Source organism: Vicugna pacos, chromosome 21 (genome assembly GCF_048564905.1).
Source record: "Vicugna pacos chromosome 21, VicPac4, whole genome shotgun sequence".
NCBI lineage: Eukaryota > Metazoa > Chordata > Mammalia > Artiodactyla > Camelidae > Vicugna > Vicugna pacos.
This window is the reverse complement of record NC_133007.1, coordinates 12199976-12222063: the sequence shown is the minus strand read 5'-3', so window position 1 is coordinate 12222063 and position 22088 is coordinate 12199976. Positions and strand designations below refer to the sequence as shown.

The 22088-nt window shown below is 37.8% G+C and overlaps 1 protein-coding gene across 2 annotated transcripts; it reads left to right on the top strand.

Moving 5' to 3' along the window:
• Positions 1 to 40: 40 nt before the first annotated feature.
• DARS2 (aspartyl-tRNA synthetase 2, mitochondrial) lies at positions 41 to 20844 on the top strand. Of its 2 annotated transcripts, XM_015245092.3 has the most exons (18): positions 43 to 160; positions 578 to 739; positions 1395 to 1494; positions 2476 to 2542; positions 4134 to 4235; positions 4622 to 4717; positions 6205 to 6328; positions 7420 to 7466; positions 8128 to 8234; positions 9297 to 9366; positions 10103 to 10282; positions 11650 to 11757; positions 13270 to 13332; positions 15255 to 15407; positions 17462 to 17680; positions 17792 to 17902; positions 19589 to 19664; positions 20310 to 20844. In XM_015245092.3, exons 2-18 carry the CDS (start codon positions 616 to 618, stop codon positions 20522 to 20524), a joined length of 1962 nt encoding a protein of 653 aa, XP_015100578.1. In that variant the 5' UTR covers positions 43 to 160; positions 578 to 615; the 3' UTR covers positions 20525 to 20844. The 2 variants fall into 2 exon arrangements, with proteins under 2 accessions (XP_072802186.1, XP_015100578.1); XM_072946085.1 differs by having other exon boundaries at positions 41 to 739.
• Positions 20845 to 22088: the final 1244 nt, after the last annotated feature.

The window sequence follows — 22088 nt, the reverse complement described above, 5'->3', positions numbered from 1 at the left end:
CCGCTCTGATTGGTCGAATCCCTCCCTTAATCTTGGGTGCTGGTGGGGATGGTTAAGGAGCGCTTGGCTGCTAGCTGAAATCTGTGTGTAGTTTCGGGCCGTAAAACCATTTTGGATTTGCTTGCCTTCCTCTTTCTGAAGACTCTAGGTCGGCCGCCAGGTCTGGGAGATTTGAAATGCGGGGCTGAGTTCCTCCTTGTTTTCCGGTTCGGCCTGTAGGAACCTTCGAAGAAGGGTGTATGGAGGGGAAGGGCGTGCGCCTGCTGACTGGCCCCTTCTGCCTCTGCAGGGGTCCCGCCTCGCGCTGCTGTCTGGAGTCGTTCTCTTGTCACTGCCTGCCACATCTTTGTTAATAGAAGTGGAAACTGATGCATTGGGTGGGGGAAGGTCTTTCCCCTAACAAACTTCCCCCAAGGGTCCCAAAGACCTTGCAGATTTGTCTAGTTTCTAGACATATATACTTAAATATTCAGCGGAGAAGGGCTTAAATATTGGAGAAGAGAGTGGAAACTCTTAGCATTTTAAGAGATTTGTGTGTATTTGCAAAACTGACTTGACCACGGTCCAACATCCGCAGCGTGAGATTCCTGAGCGTCCCGCCAGACCTGCTCCAACATGTTCTCCTGTTGGTTAAGTCGGCTATACTGGGCTTTATCCAAACCCACCGGAAGGACCAAGCCGCTCATCTGGGGTTTTCTCTCCCGAAGTCTGGTATTGAGTTCACAAAGGAGAATTCCAGGTGAATGCATTGAAGAGCTTTGTCCTCTGAACAGTACTTCCTCCTGTTCTCTGCAGCCAGTGATTATTCCATTTTCCCCCTAATCTTGACTGTGTAGCTTTATGAGTATACTTATAATGTATTATAAGAAATATGTAACTAATTATTTCCCCTGGAGTTTAAAAGGACCGGAAAAGTGACCACATGAATAGGCTATTCATTTAGTTGATGCTACTAATAAGAAGCCTAAAAAATTCATTCATACTTGAGAATACTTTGAATAGAGTTTTCTCGTGTACAAGTGACTGTTTCACTCTGTAGTCATACTAAAACTAGTTACTGCACCATCAAACTTAAGTAATTCTCAAGATACTTTTTTCATTTGGGGAAGAAATGTGCAGTATTAAGAATAGGGTAATTTTACGTCAGTGCGTATGCTGGGTGATCAAAAATATTTAGATTTCTTAACACAAGGCAAAAAATTACATTAAGATAGTTTATTCACATAGCTTTTGACATATTTGCAGGTAAACTTAATAGTGATTGATTACATTCTTCGACTATAAATTTCACCCATTGACATGAAATACTAAAGGTAATGTGATTTGAGGGTCTATTTACAAGCAATTTTGTAAATGATTTATTTTTAATCTTGCTTTTTTCTTCTTTTTTTAAGAACTCAGTAGCTTCGTTGCCCGGACCAACACGTGTGGAGAGTTGCGTTCTTCTCACTTAGGTCAAGAAGTCACCTTATGTGGATGGATTCAGTACCGAAGGTAGAGACAGATGGTTTAAGAATGTATTGTGGTGGTGTTTTCCCAAGGCAGTTCCAAACCTTTGTTAATTTTTAAGCTCAGGTAAGCTGGCAAGCTTCAATAACATAAAAAAAGCTTATTTTATTCTAAATTTAGGTAGAGAAAAAGCCTAAAAACATGAACAGTGATTCCTTTATGTTAGAACCCATTTTGTTGTTCTTCATCTCTGTATTCCAGAACATACCTGAATAGTGCTTTTAACTCACAATGAAGAGATCCAAAATACATAGATTGTGTGACCTCCCTAAAGAATATGTCCCAGAAGAGTGACTATTTGACTCATACATTTGGTGACTTTTATCTCCTGAACTCAAAATCTAAGGAGGCTTCTGTACCTCTTCTTGACCCTAAACAGGAATGTAGGTTGAATACTAAAATTTTGGGATTTGGGGAACCTTTTGATGGTTTACAGAGGTATTAAGTTAGCATTGGACCTCCTTTAGAAGATTTTAGATTGCATCTTATTTTTAGGAAAAGATTTTATATTGCTATACTTAGAAAATGTCCATCTAATTACCTCTCCCCCCCAAATTTTTTTTTTAATTTTTAAATGTCCAATTAGATGTCTCAAATATCCTAAAATATTCTCCTTGGATTTTAATATGTGGAAAGTTTCCAAATTTAATAAAATTTTCTTCTAAAGACTTAAGCCAATGGCATTTAGAAATTTTTTTAATCTACCTTTTCATTAATAAGCCATCTGGATAGCATTAGTAAACTGTACATATAGCTAATAAAAGTTGAAACTGTAAATGAAAAAAAGTGTTTTTCATTAATAAGCTACACAGATAACTGTATGAATATAGCTATGAAAGCAATTATATATTATAAAAAAGGAAAGTAGGAAATTGCATGGGTTTTTATTTGCTTAATTTGTTTTGCCTGCTTAAATTTTGGTCTCAGAGATTTTATCCTAATATATTCATTTTCTTCATTAATCAGGCAGAATATCTTCCTGATCCTAAGAGACTTCAATGGGCTTGTTCAAGTTGTCATTCCTCAGGATGAGGTAATAATAAAAGTTTCCTCTTGTTATCTGAAAGCTTCTGATGCTGTGGTTAGAATGAGCTAAACATATAGGATAAGTATATTTGAGGTTTTAAATGAAGAAGTTTATTATTAATGAAAACTAAAAACCACAAGAAGCAACATTAAGACAAATGACAAACTGGGAGAAAAATATGTGCAAATCGTGCCACAGACAAAGGACTAATTTCTCTAATATCTAAAAGGCTACTACAAATCAATTTAAAAAATTTGTTTTAAAAAGACCAGTGACCCAGTAGAAATACAGATGCAGAATATGAACATAAAATTCAGAGAAGATACAAATGGCTATTTTTCTGTATGTCTATAGACATATTAAAATACGCCCAGCTTCACCCATAGGTAGGGAAATGTGAATTAAAACTACACAGAATTGTTATTTTGGATGCATTGGATTGACAACACACTGTGTTTGGGAAAAAACAAATGCTCATACACTCCTGGAGGGAGTCCAGATTGGCACTAGATCCATGGAGAGCAATTTGACAATATCAAAATTATGAATGCATATATCCTTTGAACCATTCATTCCACTTCTAGTCAATTATCTTAAAATTATCTTACACATAGACTTACATAAATGCAAAATGACACAAATACAAGGTTATTCACTGCTGGATTATTTTTAATAGGAAAAAAAATTGTGAACAACCTAGATGTTCCCCAGTAAGAGATTGGTATAAAAAAAAATGTAATCCTTATAGCCATAGAAAAAAGACTGAAGAAGCTCTTTATGTACTAATATGGAAAAAAATCCAAGGTATATTCTTAGTTAAAAATATAAGATACAGAAGAGCATGTAAGGTGACATTAGCTGTATTAAAAAGGGTGTGTGTGTGTGTATGTATGTTTCAAGTGTGTCCTGGAAGGACACATAAGTATCAGCTAATGTTGGGTATCTCTGGGGAGGGGAACTGAGGGGCTGGAGGACAAGGATAGAAGAAAGACTACATCTACTTGTACCTTTTGAATTTGAACCATGTGAAGGTCCTACCCACTCAAAAAATAATTACAGTTAAATTGAGATAAAATAGACTCTCGTCATGCTTGTTGGGCAATATTGGTTTCTATGGTGGTAATATTTACAAATGCTTGTACGCCTGAGGAAAATAAGATTTACTCAGCTCTTAATGTTTGAAGTAAGTAAAGAGCAATGGATTGTCTCTCAGGGATCAGGATGCAGAGATGAGCATAGTTAACCCAGGAGAACTCCTTCACTTTGGACTCCATTATTGCTATTTGATTTAACTGCCCCTAAGGTTAACCCTGGAGACAGCTGCCTTTAAAGTATGTGGGACTTGTTTGCATTAATCATTTGTTTCCTTATTTTCCTTTAAGGAAAAAAAAAATCTTAACTAATAGTTTTTCTTGCTATAATATATGGAGTCAAAATGGGGATGTAATTTACCGAATTCTTTAATAAAGTCATTAAGGGCAGCCCCACTATTCATGGCAGTTAAGCTATGAGTACTAACATTTTTCTAAACCCATAATTTACAGTTGCTACAGAGTCCTCTAAGTTCATTTGTTTGTTTTCCCCTCTTATTCTGTAGTCGGCTGCGTCTGTGAAGAAGATTTTGTGTGAAGCCCCCGTGGAGTCTGTGGTGCAAGTGTCTGGGATAGTAATTTCCCGACCTCCAGGACAAGAGAATCCAGTTAGTCATTCAGAAACTGTTTCATTTTCACCTGTATACATTTGCACAATCTGTCTATACATTCAGGCAACAGACACTGAGTACCTATTAGATGTCAGGCACTAATGCTCTGTAAGTTCTACAAATGAACCTACAGATTAAAAAATCTTCACTACGAACACAAACAACTACATATATATGCCTATTATGGCATTTTTTAATGAGCACATCAGCCAAAGTTATGCATAAGAATGTCAAAGTCATACACGTTTGTTTTAGACTACGCACTATAAGCAACCACACATACTACATATGTGAATGAATGTATTTGTTTACAAACATTTGTTGTGTACCTGTCCTGATGAGTGATTTTAAAAATAGACCTTTTCTCTGTCTCTCTCTTTAAGAAAATGCCAACAGGTGAGATTGAAATCAAAGTTAAAACAGCTAAACTTCTGAATTCCTGCAAGAAGCTGCCCTTTGAAATCAAGGACTTTGTGAAGGTGCCATCCTCTGTTATTAATATAGTACAATATCTAGAAAATGTTGATGACCAGTAAAGTGTTTTCAGAGTTTCTTAAAGAAAAAGCTCAACTTCTACAAAATTAAGCATCTTGAATATTGATATATCATGAATTATTCTGTTCTGCAATTTTCTGGTGAAGTGTTCTTGAATAGCAATAGTTCATTAAGCTGTGCTAGTTCCTAAATACCTAGAATGTTTTTTCAGACAGCTTGAAACACAACTGTCTTTTTTTTTTCTCCTGAGTCATAGAGTAGATGTTTGTTTAACTTTTTAAGAACCTGCCAAACTGTTTTCCAAGATCGTTTTACTATTTAAACTCCCACCAGCAGTGCATGAGTTTCATTTGCTCCACATCGTCACCAATATTTATGTTACTATTTTAATTTTCATCATTCAAGTGAGTGTGTGGTAGTATCTAATTATAATTTTAATTTGTATTTTTTTTTACAATTGTCTTTAAGACTTGAATGTTGTTTTGCTCGAGTTTTTTTGTTGCCATTGGCTTATGTTTTGAAAGGAAATTTACGTCTAGCTTAGAAATGGCCAAATGGCATAGGAGATTCGGCATGTATTAAGTTTAAGCTTCTAACGGTGATAAAATGTTTGCTTGACTTCCCAAGTATATAAATATGATTACGGTAATCTAGGATATTCTCTGAGGCAGCTAGACAGCACTGGGTAACTAAACCCAGCTAATTTTCAGCTTTGTCAAAATTATCTACAACTATAAACCTGTATGTATCTAATTTGTAAACTAATCTATAAAGGAATTTTTTAATTACTTGCATGGCCACCTCGTCTACATTTAAGTTCCCAATACTTAATCTTATAATTAGAAAAAGCAATGTAATTACAGAGTTAACCTTGTTGTGGGGGGAAAAAAGGAAATATACAGTTTTCCCCCACCTATAAGCTTTCAGAAAGAGAAGTGACAGGTAGTTCTTCTATTTCTTATATCAAAGAAATAAGCTATTCCAGGGGAAAGGACTTTTTAAAAAAGTCAGCACAAGAGGGATGCAGGGATATAGAGCCTTGAAAACAAGCAGGCCTTCTCACCATTCCTACCGGTTCAGCCGTGGAGGTTCTCTCTGCTGTCTCCCTGCATTTCTTACACTTGTAGTCCCATTCAGGTGATAAAGTCATGGCTGTTTCTGACTGTGGTGTAGTTTCGAAATCTTAAAAAAAAAAAAATTTCAAGATTCAACTGTGGACTTAAAAATGAATAGATAATATTTAGTAAGGTAGGCAACTTGCAACTAGTGATGGGTGACTTACTGAAAAATGTAAAATCTGTACTAGGAACAAACCCAGAAGTTGCAGGAGGTGAGGATGGTGGTGTATGCACAAGTGGTGGAAGCCAAAGGTAGAGCTAAAGTCGTTGAAAATTCAGAACCTGTATCTACAGTTAACATCTTTTTAATATTCGAAAACTATTTAAACATAAAAATCTTTCAATTTGTTTAGAAAACAGAGGCTCTTCGTTTGCAGTATCGCTACTTAGACTTGCGTAGCAGCCAAATGCAGTATAACCTGCGACTGAGGTCCCAGATGGTCATGAAAATGCGGGAATATCTCTGTAATCTGCATGGTAAGGGAAGTGCCTGAATGTTCTCTGGAGCTCTTTAGCATCCCTTCTGTGTTATTTAGCAATTTTATTGCACCCCACTCCTTAGCCTCATTGGGTCAGTTGTTGCCAGAGGTCTGAAATTCACTTAATGTGTAAGGAATCTTTTTTCATTTTTCAGTTTTATTAGGTAGAATTGTTAAAATTTGACTACATGTATACAGTATATTGCACGTAAATACATATACAAAATATACTGCACATATTTTTTTAAATATACGTATATGTACTGTTCACTGTTTCTAAGAACATTTAGAGCTTTAGCTTTTTAAACTTACATAGTTATCAAAGGAATAAGCCAACCACAAAATAAGAATTATATGTAAGGTAGTTTTTAAAGAAATGTTAATTTCCAAGTGTTTTGTCCTTGAGCTTAAATTAAATTAAATAACATAAAGCATAATTTGATTCCCTACTGGGTCACAAACACAGCCTTTTGAAGGTGAAATCATCTGTTACATTGTCTAAGTGTTTCCCATCATTGTTGAAGGTGCACCAGCCCTTTGGTTGTTATCTGTAAGTTTTTTTCATCATGTTTGTACATCATTTGTTGGAAGCTCAGAGAAACTACACTCTTCAGTCAGTCCTGAGGATTTGCTACTATATTTATGTTATTCTTGCTGTGATAGCAGAACATGTAGAAAACCAGAATAGGAGGGAGGATGTAGCTCAAGTGGTAGAGCGCATGCTTAACATGCACAAGGTCCTGGGTTCAAGCCCCAGTACCTCCTCTAAAAATAAATAAGTAAACCTAATTACCTCCCCCTAAAAAATAAACTTAAAAAAGAGAGAGAGAGAGAGAAAACCAGAATAGTTCAGTAGACAATCCATCAAACAGAATCATTTCATGCTAAAAGTATCAACTTTATGAACAAAATAGGATTTTATGAAAATCTTTAGTTTCCTTCTTGGGTTTGCAGAAACTAGTATCAGTAGGCTTGGTAACTTATTTCAGTCAAAATTCCTAACAAAAGAGTAGCCTCAGATTTGTTGGACTGTCCTGTAGATGACATATTTGATCAATTCCTATCAAATTATGATATTTCTCTCTGTAGGGTTTGTGGATGTAGAAACACCAACATTGTTTAAGAGGACTCCAGGGGTATGTATGTTCCTTAAATCAGCCTATTCATAATGTCCTATTAGTTATGAAACTGGACCACTTTTTTTTTTTATATTCACTTAGTTGTACCTTTTAAAATTTATTTTACTGCCTTAGGATGGTCACATTAACTAGGTCTTCTCAAGAGTTGAGAAAATGACATGGGTCAGTATTTTAGGTCAGAATCCTGTTATCCTCCATGTGTTTTCTTTTGTTGAGGTTTATGGCTGCAAATCAATATTGAGTTGGTTCCTTAAAAATAAATCCTTTGTTCATTAAGAACTGGCATTTCTAAATGTTGACGTTTAATCTATTTATACACTCTTATGAACTTATAAAACTATACTTTAAATTTAGAAAAGCAGTTAGGAATTACCTGAATTGGAATTAATGCACAAAATCCTTTTAGCTACTAACAGAATTGGGAGTTCATTTCAACAAGCAATTGTACATTTAATACTTACAATGTACAAACATTATTTAAAGTCTAGTGTGTGCAAGCCTTTTGGGGACTAAAGGATGAGCAAGAAATGGACTCTGGTATTGTGGAAACTTTGCTCTTTATAGTTGATTTCATTGATGAGCTGAAGTATTGACTTGCACCAGTTCTTGGACTTGTTTTTTTAATAATAACTCTGCTCTCCCCCTCTCTCATTCAAAGGGTGCAAAAGAGTTTGTCATACCATCCAGGGAACCTGGGAAGTTTTATTCTCTTCCTCAGAGTCCTCAGCAGTTTAAGCAGCTTCTGATGGTTGGTGGTTTAGACAGGTGAGCTTTCTTCATGCTAGCCGTGGTCAGAAAAGGGAGAGAGGGCAGGCGGAAGGGAAAAAGGAAATAGATTTGTCTGGTGTCCTAAAAGAAGGTTAGAAAATGTATAAGAGTTTGGAAAATAGTTATAAAATACCCTAAAAACGTGTAGTTATTATGTAAAGATTTATTGGACGGCCACCATGTACAAAGCTCTATGCTAGTAGATGGGGCAGGGGATTATAAACAAAAACAAACAAACAAAAAAATAGGTTTTGCTCTCAAGGAGCTAATGAATCTAATAGGACAAAATAGAATAATAAATAAAACCCAGGATAGGAGCTATATAGCTCAGGGGTAGAGTACATGCTTGGCATGGATGAAGTCCTGGGTTCAATCCCCAGTGCCTCCATTAAGGGAAATATACATACATACATACATACAAACAAAAACCAACTGTATAGGGGGAGGGTATAGCTCAGTGGTAGAGTTCGTGTTTAGCATGCATGAGGTCCTGGGTTCAATCCCCAGAATCTCCATCAATAAATAAATAAACCTAATTCCCCCCTTCCAAAAAAAAAAAAAACTGTGACATAAACCAAAAGTAAGGATGTTGAGAGTTGCAAATTAGTTGTATTATGAGGTTTGAAAATATCATTTTGGGAAATATTAAAAACTTTGTGAGCTACGCCTTCTGGGACACAGCTGCATTTCAGCAGATGAAGATGAGAGCTGGAATGGCACAACACAGGAAAGCTCAAGTGTATGCATGGAGCAATGAGTATTTCAGTTTGGCTGAAGCAAGAGTGTGTGTAAGGAAGCACGGACTGCCTTGCCTGTCAGTGTAATACATGAATATCCAAAGGCACCACTGTATATTTTAACAACAATGTAGAGTAGTTGACTTCTCACGGGTCAACTATGTGTCTGATTAGATTAGAGCATCAGAAAGAATTTTCAAATTTCTTATGTCCTTTAGGTATCATTATTAATTTACTTCATAGCCTGTGTTGCCAGGGACTTTTGGGGAAAAGTGTGGGTGTCTTCCCAGAATCATGACTCAGTGCTGTTTTTCAAATGCAGGTATTTTCAGGTTGCCCGATGTTACCGAGATGAAGGTTCGAGACCAGACAGACAGCCTGAATTTACTCAGGTACTAAGTTATATGCACTTGTTTCTTATTCATGCAGCCTTGCCACAGCTAAGTCTGTCAAAACCAGGACAGAAATTATATATACTTTTTTCTCATGACTTCTCATTACATTTATCCATCAAATATTGAATTAAACTAACCTGCAGTTGAGGCACTAATTATTTACTTTTTGATCCATTTCATGTGTCCTTTTTATAAGGACTATGGTCATCAGCTAAGGAATGCCAAGATATTCCTACTATATTTTAATGATCATAATATGGTAAAATTCTTGAAACAAATCTCTTGTGCACTAAGAACCAACAGTTCTGTATATTGATATTTTATCCATTTACCTAGTCAGAGTCATCAAAGCTATGATTGCATTTCTGTATGGTATCATATTAGTCAGGGTGATGAAGCACAAAAACCGTAATGCTGTGGAGATGGACAGACCTGAGATCAAATGTAGTTTCACTTCTTACTCACTATACATACTTGGGCAAGTTACTTAGCCGAGCCTCAGGCCATGAGACAGCCATGGGAACTAAACAAGATGATGTGTGACAGGCATGAGCACGGTGCCTGACCTAAAACAGATGTACTAAACAGGTATATTACACCCCCGCCCCTTTGTATTAAGTCTTCATGTGCAGAATCCTATGGTAACCTGAAACCAGAGAAATGTATAAATGCATATGGACCTATTGATATTGTGGCTGTTCAAGTTAGTTTCCGTATGTTGTTTTGGTTTCAGATTGACATAGAGATGTCTTTTGTAGACCAAACTGGGATCCAGAGTCTAATTGAGGGTTTGGTCCAGTATTCGTGGCCCAATGACAAAGATCCTGTGGTGGTTCCTTTTCCTTCTATGACTTTTGCTGAGGCGTTGGCCAGCTATGGAACTGATAAACCAGACACTCGCTTTGGGATGAAGGTAATTTTCTTCACTTTTCCAGGCTGAAGTCTTTTTAAACCACCGTTTAAGTGATGTTTACAACTGGTTATACACATTATTATATTTTTTGTTGTTACTGTTAGCTTGTTTCCTTTTTGTTACCCAGCTACAGCAGGAGAGAATAATGGTGTGTTGGCAATACAGTTTTTTTTTCTATCTGCTATGTTCCAAGATCCATTTTCAAGAGCAACATTCTTGCCATAAAGTTTTTACTACTGACAAGTTATTAATTATAAGGACATGAATGATAACTTGAAAGGAAAAAAAACATGTTCTTTCCTCTTCAACTTTTCTTAAGCTAAAATGGCACTTGGAAGACAAATGATTAAGAGTTATTTATTCCTTTTCTCTGGTCTATAAAGAACTCAAACATATGGAAACATTTATTCACATTGTTAAGATCTATGCATGTTTAAGGATAAGGGTAGAATTCATATAGAGCAGCTTCCCTTCGCAAGTCTCTTATTTGCTCTTAGAGAGCCAACAGCTCTTTGTTGCTGTAATGCTGGTGACATTCTGTATGTCAGTTCCCAGTGCAGATTTCTTAGCAATTGAATTTCGCTTGGTCTGTGAATAGGCAGTGCTCAATTCTTTTCTTTTTTTTTTTTAACATTTTTTTATTGAGTTATAGTCATTTTACAATGTTGTGTCAAATTCCAGTGCAGAGCACAATTTTTCAGTTATACATGAACATATATATATATTCATTGTCACATTTTTTTTTCACTGTGAGCTGCCATAAGATCTTGTATATATTTCCCTGTGCTATACAGTATAATCTTGTTTATCTATTCTACATTTTGAAATCCCAGTCTGTCCCTTCCCACCCCCTGCCCCCCTTGGCAACCACAAGTTTGTATTCTATATCTATGAGTCTGTTTCTGTTTTGTATCAGTGCTCAATTCGTAGAATGAAAAAAATGTAACACACAAAAAGTCATAACTGCCTACTTACAACAACCAACTTAACTACTGCTTGTTTCTTCTTTTGTGATATGGAATAGTGGTTCTTAAGTCAGGTGACTGCTTAGGTGAAATCCTGGCTCTCTCACTTCCCAGCTCTGTCATCTTGGACAAGCTATGTCCTTCTCTGTGCCTTGGTTTCCTCATCTATTAAATGGGGATAATACGAGTACCCTGTTGTGTAGATGAAATGAATTAATACTAATGAATAATATGTTAGTACATTAACACTTGTCGTGGTGCCCAAACCATGATAAACACTCTATGAATGCATTCTAAAAATGTTAACAAGATCTACTTTGCTTTTTTAAATCTTGTTTGTAAAATACTTTGAGATAACAATTAATTCATGTTTAGTTATCCTTTTTGTTACCCATATTCCAGATTGTGGATATCAGTGACGTGTTCAGAAACACAGAGGTCAGATTTCTTCAGGATGCACTTAGTAAACCCCAAGGAACCGTCAAAGCCATATGTATCCCTGAAGGAGCAGTAAGTGGAGCACAATTCTATGTTTTCTCTAAAATGTATATTTGGGAAGTAAACTTTGGCACATTTAAACTTCAGAAAGAACAGTTCTCTTTAAAAAAGGATATATATTTTTCCTCTCCATTTTTGGGGGGAGCTGTGGGGGGAGATGATTAAGTTTATTCATTTAATTTTTTCTTTTTCCTAATGGAGGTACTAGGGATTGAACTCAGGACCTTGTGCATGCTAAGCATGCACTATATCACTGAGCTGTACCCTCTCCCTCACCAAGGATATATATTTTTATATAAAGTCTAACCGTGTCCCTAAAACTATACGTAGAGAACAGTAAAACCTTATGAATATACATTTACACTCTCAAGATCTATAGCTTTATTTTTTTCCCTTTTAAACAGTGCTGTAAAGTATCCTGTACTTCATTTGGGATTATTTCCACCAGTGCTGAATGTAAAATAGTATTCATATTCTGTCTGCAGCCTCAGTTTGTCCAAAGGCTCTCAGCCCCATGTCAACTCCAGCATAGCCCTTGCATATTGGTTCGTGGTCTTCTGAGGCTCTGAGGTCAATATTCCATTAATAACAGGGAAAGAGAAAGGAGGTGGGAGCTGTGAAAAGCAAAAGGGAGGGGAAATGAGGGTAGAAAGGAGAGAGAATGGTTGGGCTGGACAGGCATTGACTCTAAAGTCATGGGACATGTCTATTTTCTGTAGTTAGCACACCTGCTTTGAAAATAATAAGAGTTCCAAAAGTATTCTGAGTAAGACTATTATTTCAAAAGACTACTCATTTCGATACATAAGCATATTAATATATTTAAAATGGGGATAAGAATTCAGTCTCATTACTTCTTTTTTTCACTTCGTATGTTCAGTGGGAAGTAATTTGGTGTCTGTACCCTAGTCCAGACACCATGAATGTGTCCAGGTAAGCTCAGTATGATATATATTGCTTGCTGTTGTTATTTACCCCAATTTGAGTATGTCCTTTCTTCTCCAAGTAGATTGTAAGGACTGTAGGGTCATGAACCATGCTTTCACCTTTTTGTATGTCCTCTCCCTAGTTAAGTGCCCCATGAGTATTAGTGATGATGACAGCCATCGTGTCTCACTTAGAAAGATACTGAGATAATTTAGAAGAAGTAAGATATAACAAATTTTAAAGACCTGAAATAATCAAATTTGAATCCTCTTACTGACCTGAAAGTTATTTTATCTTTCACTATTTAGTTGCAGAGATTCATTTTGAACATTTATCCCACATATTATATATGAAGGGTCTTTTGTGCAATACATCCATGGCTATTTCCAATAAGACCTGCATAATTCGAAAAAAAAAATAAACTTTATAACAAGCTTTAAAATTTTGTCATCTGGAAGCAGAAATGAAATTTTTATTGATTCCTAATATTGTGATGGAAAGACACAAAATACATTTGTATCCCATTCGATATTATTAACATGTTTATGAAACTAAATGTTTTATTGATGAGTTTACTTTGATTTTTTTTCCTACCAGAAATACTTAAAAAGAAAAGATATTGAGTCCATTAGAAAATCTGCAGCCGACCGTTTCAAACAGGTAAGGAGTTAGAGAAGTTATTTTCCTTTCTTTTAGAGATTCAGTATTTTTAATAATTGCTTGTGCTCTTATTAGTTTTGTGCTGTCATTAGTTTTGAGGGTCTGGCTATGTTAGATCATTCTTCTAACTTTTCTTCTTTTTATTTTTAAAGTTAATCTTACCCCTGGATATAACTCCAAGACTTCAACTTAGTTGATTCGCCATTAATCAGAACATGAGTGGTCAATCATAGCCTTCTAAAATAAACAGCAGTACTTTAGGGCACTTAGGAAAATAAATAGAGCCCAGTGTGCCCAAGGTTTAAATGAAAGCATGATAGGTGTGAAAGAAAGCCTGTATGGATTGATTGTTCTTCTCACACCCTTTTTAAAATTCTGAATACACCTTTCCTTTGAATGGCACACTTTGTGTTCTTGGCTTCACAAATGTTAGAACTAAAAGACAGAGGAGCAGGTGCAGGGAGTGGGCATTCTTACATTGTCACTGGAAGTGTAAACTGCCTCAGCCGTTTTGGAATCACTGACTTGAAAAATAGTCATGCTCTTGGAGTCAATAACTTTCTGTACTTTAAAGAAAGGGTTTTAGGTATGAAGACACTTAACACTCATCACCGTATTACTTATAACAGGAAAAAAATGAAACCATATGGGAGTGATTAAATAAATTAAGGTAGAATTAAAGGGATTAGTATTAAAGTTCCTTTTTAAAACTTTGTCTCCTAAAAGTTTGTAATGTAGGGAAAATGTTTGGGTTATAATGACTTGTAAGAAAAGGAGGGTACAAAATTACAGGTTCACTGATCCTAACCATGTATAAACACTGTATTTGTGTGTTGAAAGTGGACTACCCACCTCTCCCACCACCACATCTCAGTCTCATACATCAAGCTCAAAGGGATTTTTTCAGTAAAAAAGAAAGAATGATAAGGATAGTGGTTTCCAAAATGGGTCAAGGCAAAATAAGAAAACCCAGGGGAATGTATAAAGTTTTTCATAAAGTTAAAGAACTGTTCCTTACTTCTTGTTTTTTTGCTATGGAAATTTTTTTTCTTTTATGAAATGATGGTAATAATAAATGATATTTTGGTTTTGTTTTATGCCCCTGATAAAATTCAAATTGGCAACCCTTATAATCTCCCACTTTTGTTTCTTTATTTTTATTTTACTAGTATTTTAAATCTGCATTTAGGAATCACAGGACCAGGAAATAAGCCTGAAGGTTAACTTTGGTAGCCTGTAGTTGATGGGACTGTTATTACATCTTCTTCTTTCCTCCTTCTCCTCTTTTCTTGATTTCCTAATTTCCTGAATTTTTTATTTTTTTAGTAAAAGTTTTAAATTCATTAATGTTTTAACTTGATTTGGCTTAAATTGTGTATGATATGTTTATTTTTAGCAGTATGCTATGTGCATGTTTTAAAAAACATATAGTAAAGGATTAATAATTCAGTGCAGTAAGTGTTTACTCTAGCTCACTCCACTCCAGTCCCATACCAGATTGCCTCTGTTCTTAGAAATAATGTCTACATGCTGCCTTTTTCTTTTAATTTAACTTATCCATTTTAAACCTTATCTAACTTCCTGCAGTGAGAGATAAGGCTCATATACACAGGCCTGACCTAGTTCCTCTGTATCTTCCTGCATCTGGCTTCTTTGGTAATTCATATTCCATTCACATGAAACCTGCCCCCGAATGGGCAGAATTCTCCTACTTGCAGATATCCCATCCCACCCTTGGTTCTTTTTTTTTCCTCCTCCCCCTCATCTTGGTGAGATCACTTTTAGATTCCTTTAATATCATTTTGAAGGGCTTCAGGGAGGGAATGTGGGTTGTTTTGGGAACAAGAAATCTTTGTACTTCAAGAAAAATCAATCCCAGCTTTTTTTTTAATGTGAATAATAAGTCTGTTTCCTTATCACAGGAGGTCTTACCTGTATTCCTGAAAGCCAGCAGAAAGTGGAATTCTCCAGTTGCTAAGCTCATAATGGAGGAGCAAGGGCTGCGACTAATCAGACTGCTGGAGGTCCAGGAAGAGGATGTGGTCCTGCTAACTGCTGGAGAACACGAGAAAGCAGTAAGCAGTTACCTCCCGGCACCTGATGCCTCCCTTCTCCTGTGTGTACAGTACACATTTGAAAGTGACTGTTAATTTCATAAAATGGAGCTGCTCTGCACGAGTTTTCATACTAGTGAATGTTTCTCAGCACTTCAGAATGCGCTGTATAAAAGCTAGAGTTTTTTTCATCAGGACCAGCCTCCATTGGCATTGCTCACACGGATTAGATCTGGCTCTGATTATGAGAGCCACTTAGGTAGAGGGCTGTTGGTATTCATTGTATGACTGTGAAAAAATATTTTCATTTTTGAGATTTTGCAGATTAAGAAAAGTTGGTGGTCCCAAACATTTGTACATAATGCATTCCTGAAAATGTGGAGGGACAGATAGACTTCTGGAGCACTGCTGGGCTGGCAGACACCCCGGCCCGACCTTCTTCCTCAGGAGCAGCGGTCAGAAGGTGGTGCGTGCTGCCACGCACTGGCTAAATCACCGTCCCATCTCCAAGGAGATACATGGAAGGCTGGATTTAGCTTTAGAAATCATTATAAAATATGCAAAGTGCAGTATTAAAGTCAAACATGAATATTGAAAATGTACTGTAAAGGTCAGACAGGTTCAAAATCCATTCTTACGCTGTAGTAGTTCTTTATAGTATCTGATTAGCACTTTATCAGGTTCATTCTTCTAATTTATATTTGCACTGTGCTTATTTATCCTTGTTTCTTCCGAAGGAGAAGTTTCAGCTCAGCTACAAAGCTAAACATAATCCACTGTCCTTCCCTTTCCCTGCAGTAGAGTGAAGAAAGCTATTAAATTACAATTTTTTGATATTACAGTCTTTTTTTTTAATGAATTCACCTAACAAAATTATTTTTGTATAATGAGCCATGAGCCAGCACTGTTAAATTTGCTGGAGGATGCACCAGTTTATTACAAATTTTACTGCCAGTGCATTTCCTTCTTCCTTTCTTTCTTTTTTAATTCATTTCTTAAAAAAGAAAAAATACTTGGGATTTTCTACTATATAAAAATCCTGCCACAAACTCATTTGTCTATTAACCTTTCCCCTGGTGTGAACCGAAACTGCTCATGTTCCCCTCTCAGGATGGTATTCCTCTCATTCCTCTGGGGCTTCTTGAGGGAATGCTAGAAAGCAGACTCATGAGGACTAACATCAGCATTCTGAGTATGTCACAGCGAAGCTGCCCTTTGTGGATTTCAGGCAGAATAGGCTCCAGGGTGGTACCCTGTGCGTGTCTCCAGGCACGCCTCCTGTTCTAACTGCCCTTTCTTGGGGATGCCCTGCCTGGCCTAGTTGGCGCTCTCTGCCCAGCACTGTTCTAAGTGCTTGGTGTATATTAACTCATTTAATTCTCATGCCAACCCTACTGAGAGGAGCACTGATACTGTTACCATTTTAAAAGATAAGAAAACGTTGGCACAGGAGGTTCAGAATTGGCTCACACTCACAGCTAGGAGGTGGAGGAGCCAGATGTCTAACCCACAAAGTCTGGTTGGAAAGCTCACACTCTTAAAGTAACCTGTAATCCCTACGGCCTCTCTAATAATCGCCAGCAGTTATCGCACATTAACTACATGCCAGGCTCTCTTCAGATCCCGACCACAACCCTGCAGGATCGGTAAGGAAATAACACCCACAACAGCTGCCATTTGCGTCTTCGTACTTTATATCTTATCCGACTCGATCTTCTCAGCAGTCTTTCGGAGTAGGTATTTTTATTGCCATTTCACTCCGGGAGAAGGTGCAGAGAAGTTAAGTCAGTAGCCAAACTGAGACACAGATCCAGGTTAATTGGGCTCTGATGCCTGTGCTCTCGGTCATTGTGTCGTCAGGTACTCGCTGAGTCTGCCAAGTCTGACAGTTGTTCTCAGCCGCGCTGCAGTGAGAGCACTGTCAGATCTTTGTCTCTTCAGAGGCTAAGAGCATCTCATCTGTAAGTTGGCTAATCCTTTCTCAGAGAATGGCCTGGCTTTAGAATCCAGGTTGTGTCATCTGCCACCCACTCTGTCACAGCAGTTAACTCACCGTTTGTATCACCTGTTTGCAGTGCTCTTCGTTGGGAATGTTACGCCTGGAGTGCGCTGACCTTCTAGAAGCAGAAGGAGTGGTGCTCCGTGACCCAGCTCTGTTCTCTTTCCTTTGGGTGGTGGATTTCCCTCTCTTCCTCCCCAAGGAGGAAAATCCCAAAGAACTGGAGTCAGCCCACCACCCGTTTACTGCTCCGCACCCCAGTGACGTCCGCCTCCTCTACACTGAGCCCCAAAAGGTACCAAAGCTATATTTCCCCATGAAAAGGAAATGTGCGAGCAAAGTCAAAGAACTTCAGAACAGAAAGCCAGAGACCTTCCCTAACATAAAGGCTCTTTGAATCTTCTAGGTCCGCAGCCAACACTATGACTTGGTTCTAAACGGCAGTGAGATAGGAGGCGGTTCTATCCGAATTCATGATGCAGAGCTGCAGCGTTACATCCTGGCAACAATATTAAAGGTAACGGCATCTTCTCACCTGGCCTTTTTGTCTAACCAGAATGTTTGTCTGTTCTGTTAAAATTGTGTTATGAATGGAAGATTCACTAGATATACAATAATATCCACTTATTTCTCTACCTTTAGTGTAAGACTTTGAAAAGTAAATGATGTAGAATAGATAAAGATTATACTGTATAGCACAGGGAAATATATACAAGATCTTGTGGTAGCTCACAGAGAAAAGAATGTGACAATGAATGTATGTATGTTCATGGATAACTGAAAAATTGTGCTCTACGCTGGAATTTGACACAACATTGTAAAATGACTATAACTAAATAAAAAATGTAAAAAAAATTATAATAAAAAAGAAAGAAAAGTAAATGATAATAATAGGTATTTATTCGTGCATATTATATATATGCCAGGCACTGTTTAAGTACCTCATAGGATGGACACATTTAATCCTTACAGTTACTTTTTGCATAAATACCTTTATTCTGCACATTGTAAAGATGAGAAACTCAGGCAGATTAATTTGCCCAAAGATACACAGCAATGAAGTAAGTGGAGCAGGATTTGAATCCAGGCAGGGTGGCTCCCGAGCCCAGGCTCCTAACCGTCTAACCACTACACTGCTCACAAAAAGATGACTGAAAATGTAGATAATGCTAGAGAAAGAGAGGTTTGAGAGGATTTTATATCACTTAGTGTTTGAAGTGGGGGTAGATTTTAAAGATAGTCAGGATTTTCAACAGAAGAGTCTGTACAGATGCAGGCCTGAGAGTCTGCAGTCTGTTGATGATTCTACAGAAGGCTGGGGTAAGCTTCAGGAAGGAAAAGGTCCAAGAGAGTCTGATCCTGAAAGATCATTTTGTGGGATTAATTAACAGGTATGAGGCGGGATGGAAGAACTTCATTTCTGAAAGCAGGACTGGAGAATTCAAAACACCAGACTCTCCCTTTCGCTTTAAGGACATTGTGAACTCCCTTAAACATTCTCCCAAGTCAAAGCCTCCAACCATCAGTGTCCTGGTCTATTTTATTCATTCCTTTCATTGTCAAGCTTCTCAAAATGTCAAGGAAAATACATCATTTCTGCTTTTTCCCTGTACACCACTGGTTCTCAGCCCTGCTGCACATTAGAACAGAATCACCTGGAGAGTGTTAAAAATGAAACACCCACTGCTCCACACCAGGCCAATTAAATTAAAAGCTCTAGGTATAAGGTTTTGGCATTTGTTCCTAAAAGCTCCCCACTTAATTGTGATCTGTAGCCCTCCTTAGGGGAGCATTTTCAGACACAGTCTCAACGTTTCCACATGCATGGCCCCACAGAAGTTACTTGCACAGGTCACCAAATCCAGAGGCCTGGTGGCCCACAAGCTGTCTACCTCCCGTAGCATCTGACACTGTTGCCTTCCTAATAACCATCTCTTTCTGCTTTTCTTCCTGCCTTTCTGAGTCCACATCTCCACGTCCTTACTTGCTCTTACTCATTCTGCATTATCAGCAGAACAATAGCTGCATTTATGAGCATTTCTCTGCATGTTTTAGTGTCTGTGACTTGTCATAGTCTCTTGCTAAACTAAACCTCTTATTTTTTTTGACTAGACTTTATTTTCTGATTAGCGCCTAATTGTATTATGTGCCACTTAGTAGACCCTCAGTGTGCATTTAAATTGAAGTGTCTTTTGAATTTCAGGAAGATGTAGACCTGCTCTCCCATCTGCTCCAGGCTTTGGATTGTGGGGCGCCCCCTCATGGAGGAATTGCCTTAGGTAAATAGCCTGTCCTTTTAGAAGGGGGTGGGTGGGGTGTGTGTGTGTGTATGTGTGTGTGTGTGTGTAGGAGCATAGAGGGTAAGAGACAAGCCCAGTTTCAGTAGAATAAAACTGCAGAGTTGTAGGTGAATATTGCTTGGATCCCTGGAGGCCCACAGACACAGTCATAGGGACGTGGAGAGCACTGCTCCATAGAATTCAGCTTGTGTGGAAGGAGGAATATGCTAGGGCCCTTCTGATGGCCATGGTCACTCACCTTGCTCGTTTTATCAAACAAGGAGGTGTGAGAAGTTCTAGGAAGCCCACCTAGATTGTAGGCCCTCAACAACAGGGACTTCCTTCTGTGTTCTTGGAGTCCCTTGCATAGCACCTAATTTTGTTCAACCTTTGCTAAGCCCTTGTAAGGACTCATTATTTGCTATGAAGATTAATCCCAGTAGCATGTGAATATTAGCACTTTTCTAGAATGGGATAGAACAGAACCTCTCAAACAAATAAAAGTTCCCTAAAAAGGCAGGGAACTGGGCTTAGCTGCACTTTATTAAGGATTTGTATTTAAAAGTTCCCTGCAACCTTTACGGAAAAACTAAGTGACTCCCAGCCTTAGACTACATTCTCATCTGTTACCTTTGTGTTTTACAGGGTTAGACAGGCTGATGTGCCTTATCACCGGAGCACCGAGCATCAGAGACGTCATAGCCTTCCCCAAATCTTTCCGGGGGCACGACCTCATGAGCAACGCCCCAGACTCTATCCCTCCTGAGGAACTGAAGCCCTATCACATCCAGGTCTCCTGGCCAACAGACCCAGAAGCAGAAAAGAGCTCATTGAATCATCCATGCCACCCAGAAAGCTGAGCTTTTGAGTTTTGTCCTCTGTGCTTCCCCAAGGCTAAAATCAGATCCGGAGTTCTGCTACAGATCTGATTTCAGGTCTTTAGATGGAAGGAATCCAGGCAACATTCTTCACCACAGTGAAGAAACAGATAAAAGGTATGGAGGGGAGGGCATAGCTCAGTGGAAGAGCGCTTGCTTAGCATGCACAAGGTCCTGGGTTCAATCCCCGGTACCTCCATTAAAATAAACCTAATTACCACCCCTTCCCCCCAAAACCCAGAGGCACTAGAAGATTGATATATTTGGGTACATAAAAATAATAAAGAAATTTTTTAAAGGTATCCAGTTTTGACTTGATAATATGAATTATTAGGATTATTTTGGGACTCTTTTGAAGTTTTTTTACTCAGAGAGATGTGAAAGATGGCTCTCTGTTGGAGTAATATAAGGGCACAGTGTTTTTCTAATCATGTTTTTCATACCCAGATAGTAATGGTTCTCTCAGGACAGAGGTAGTCAAACCACATGTGAAGTGTGGGAACGTTCTGAGCCCTTTAGACTCGTCAGTTGATGGGAGGGGTCAGTTCAACCAGCCTTGTCAAGAAAATCCCACAACGGATACAAGCTAGATAATGACATTCCAACTATCAACACAATCCAGTGAGAAGCAACACGATGTAATGCAAAAAAAATCACTGAAATGAAAGTCACAAAATTTTAATCAGTACTTTACCTTGCGAGTGTATAAAACTCTCTTCGCCGCCCTTCCTGTTTATAGGAAATGTAAGCAGTACTTGCCCTGGCTCCCTCACGGGGCTCTTCTTGCCAGAATCCTAGGAGATAATATATGTGGAAGATAATGTGAGTGAAAATGCTTTGAAAAACTGTAAAGCATTAGACAAATGTAAGATAATGGTATTATCCATCTGTAAACAGATACAGGTATATCTCTGTATTTCATAGTTTAAACAAAACTGACATCTGTGGTAAAAGGCAAACAGTAATTTCATTAATCAGCATTCTGCCTGTATTTCTATTTTAAAAAAGAATCATCAATCCCCGAATAACACTATTCCTCAGGTATAAGTAACTGTAACTATGATTTGATGTTGAACCAACCTCAAATGCAAAAAAAGTACACACTGAAACTCACTGTGATTTTCTTATACATTCTGTTGACACAAATAAAGGCTTATGATTAATCAGTAACTGTATAACAACATTGTAAATCAACTATACTTCAGTTGTTTTAACATCAGAAACAATTATGGGAACAAGGCCTTGATTAATGAAATTGTTCCTTTCTACTTTTTCACTTTTCCCTTGATAGTCTTCTGATTTCTAATTTGTAACCACCAAGTGTAAGTGTTTTATCCTTGTCTGTTTGTCTCAGTGCTTTAAGCAGTGCGACACTATAATCTTTTTCTATTTTAAAATAAAATCAGCTTCACTCCCAGGTCTAACTTGTGACGCTCTGTAGGCTGTGCAGTGTGACGTCCCTCACTGCTGCAGAAAGCTCGTTCACCGTTAGGTGGAGCTCTTCCCTGAAGTTTGTCCTTTAACCCATCTCTCCCCATTTGTGGAT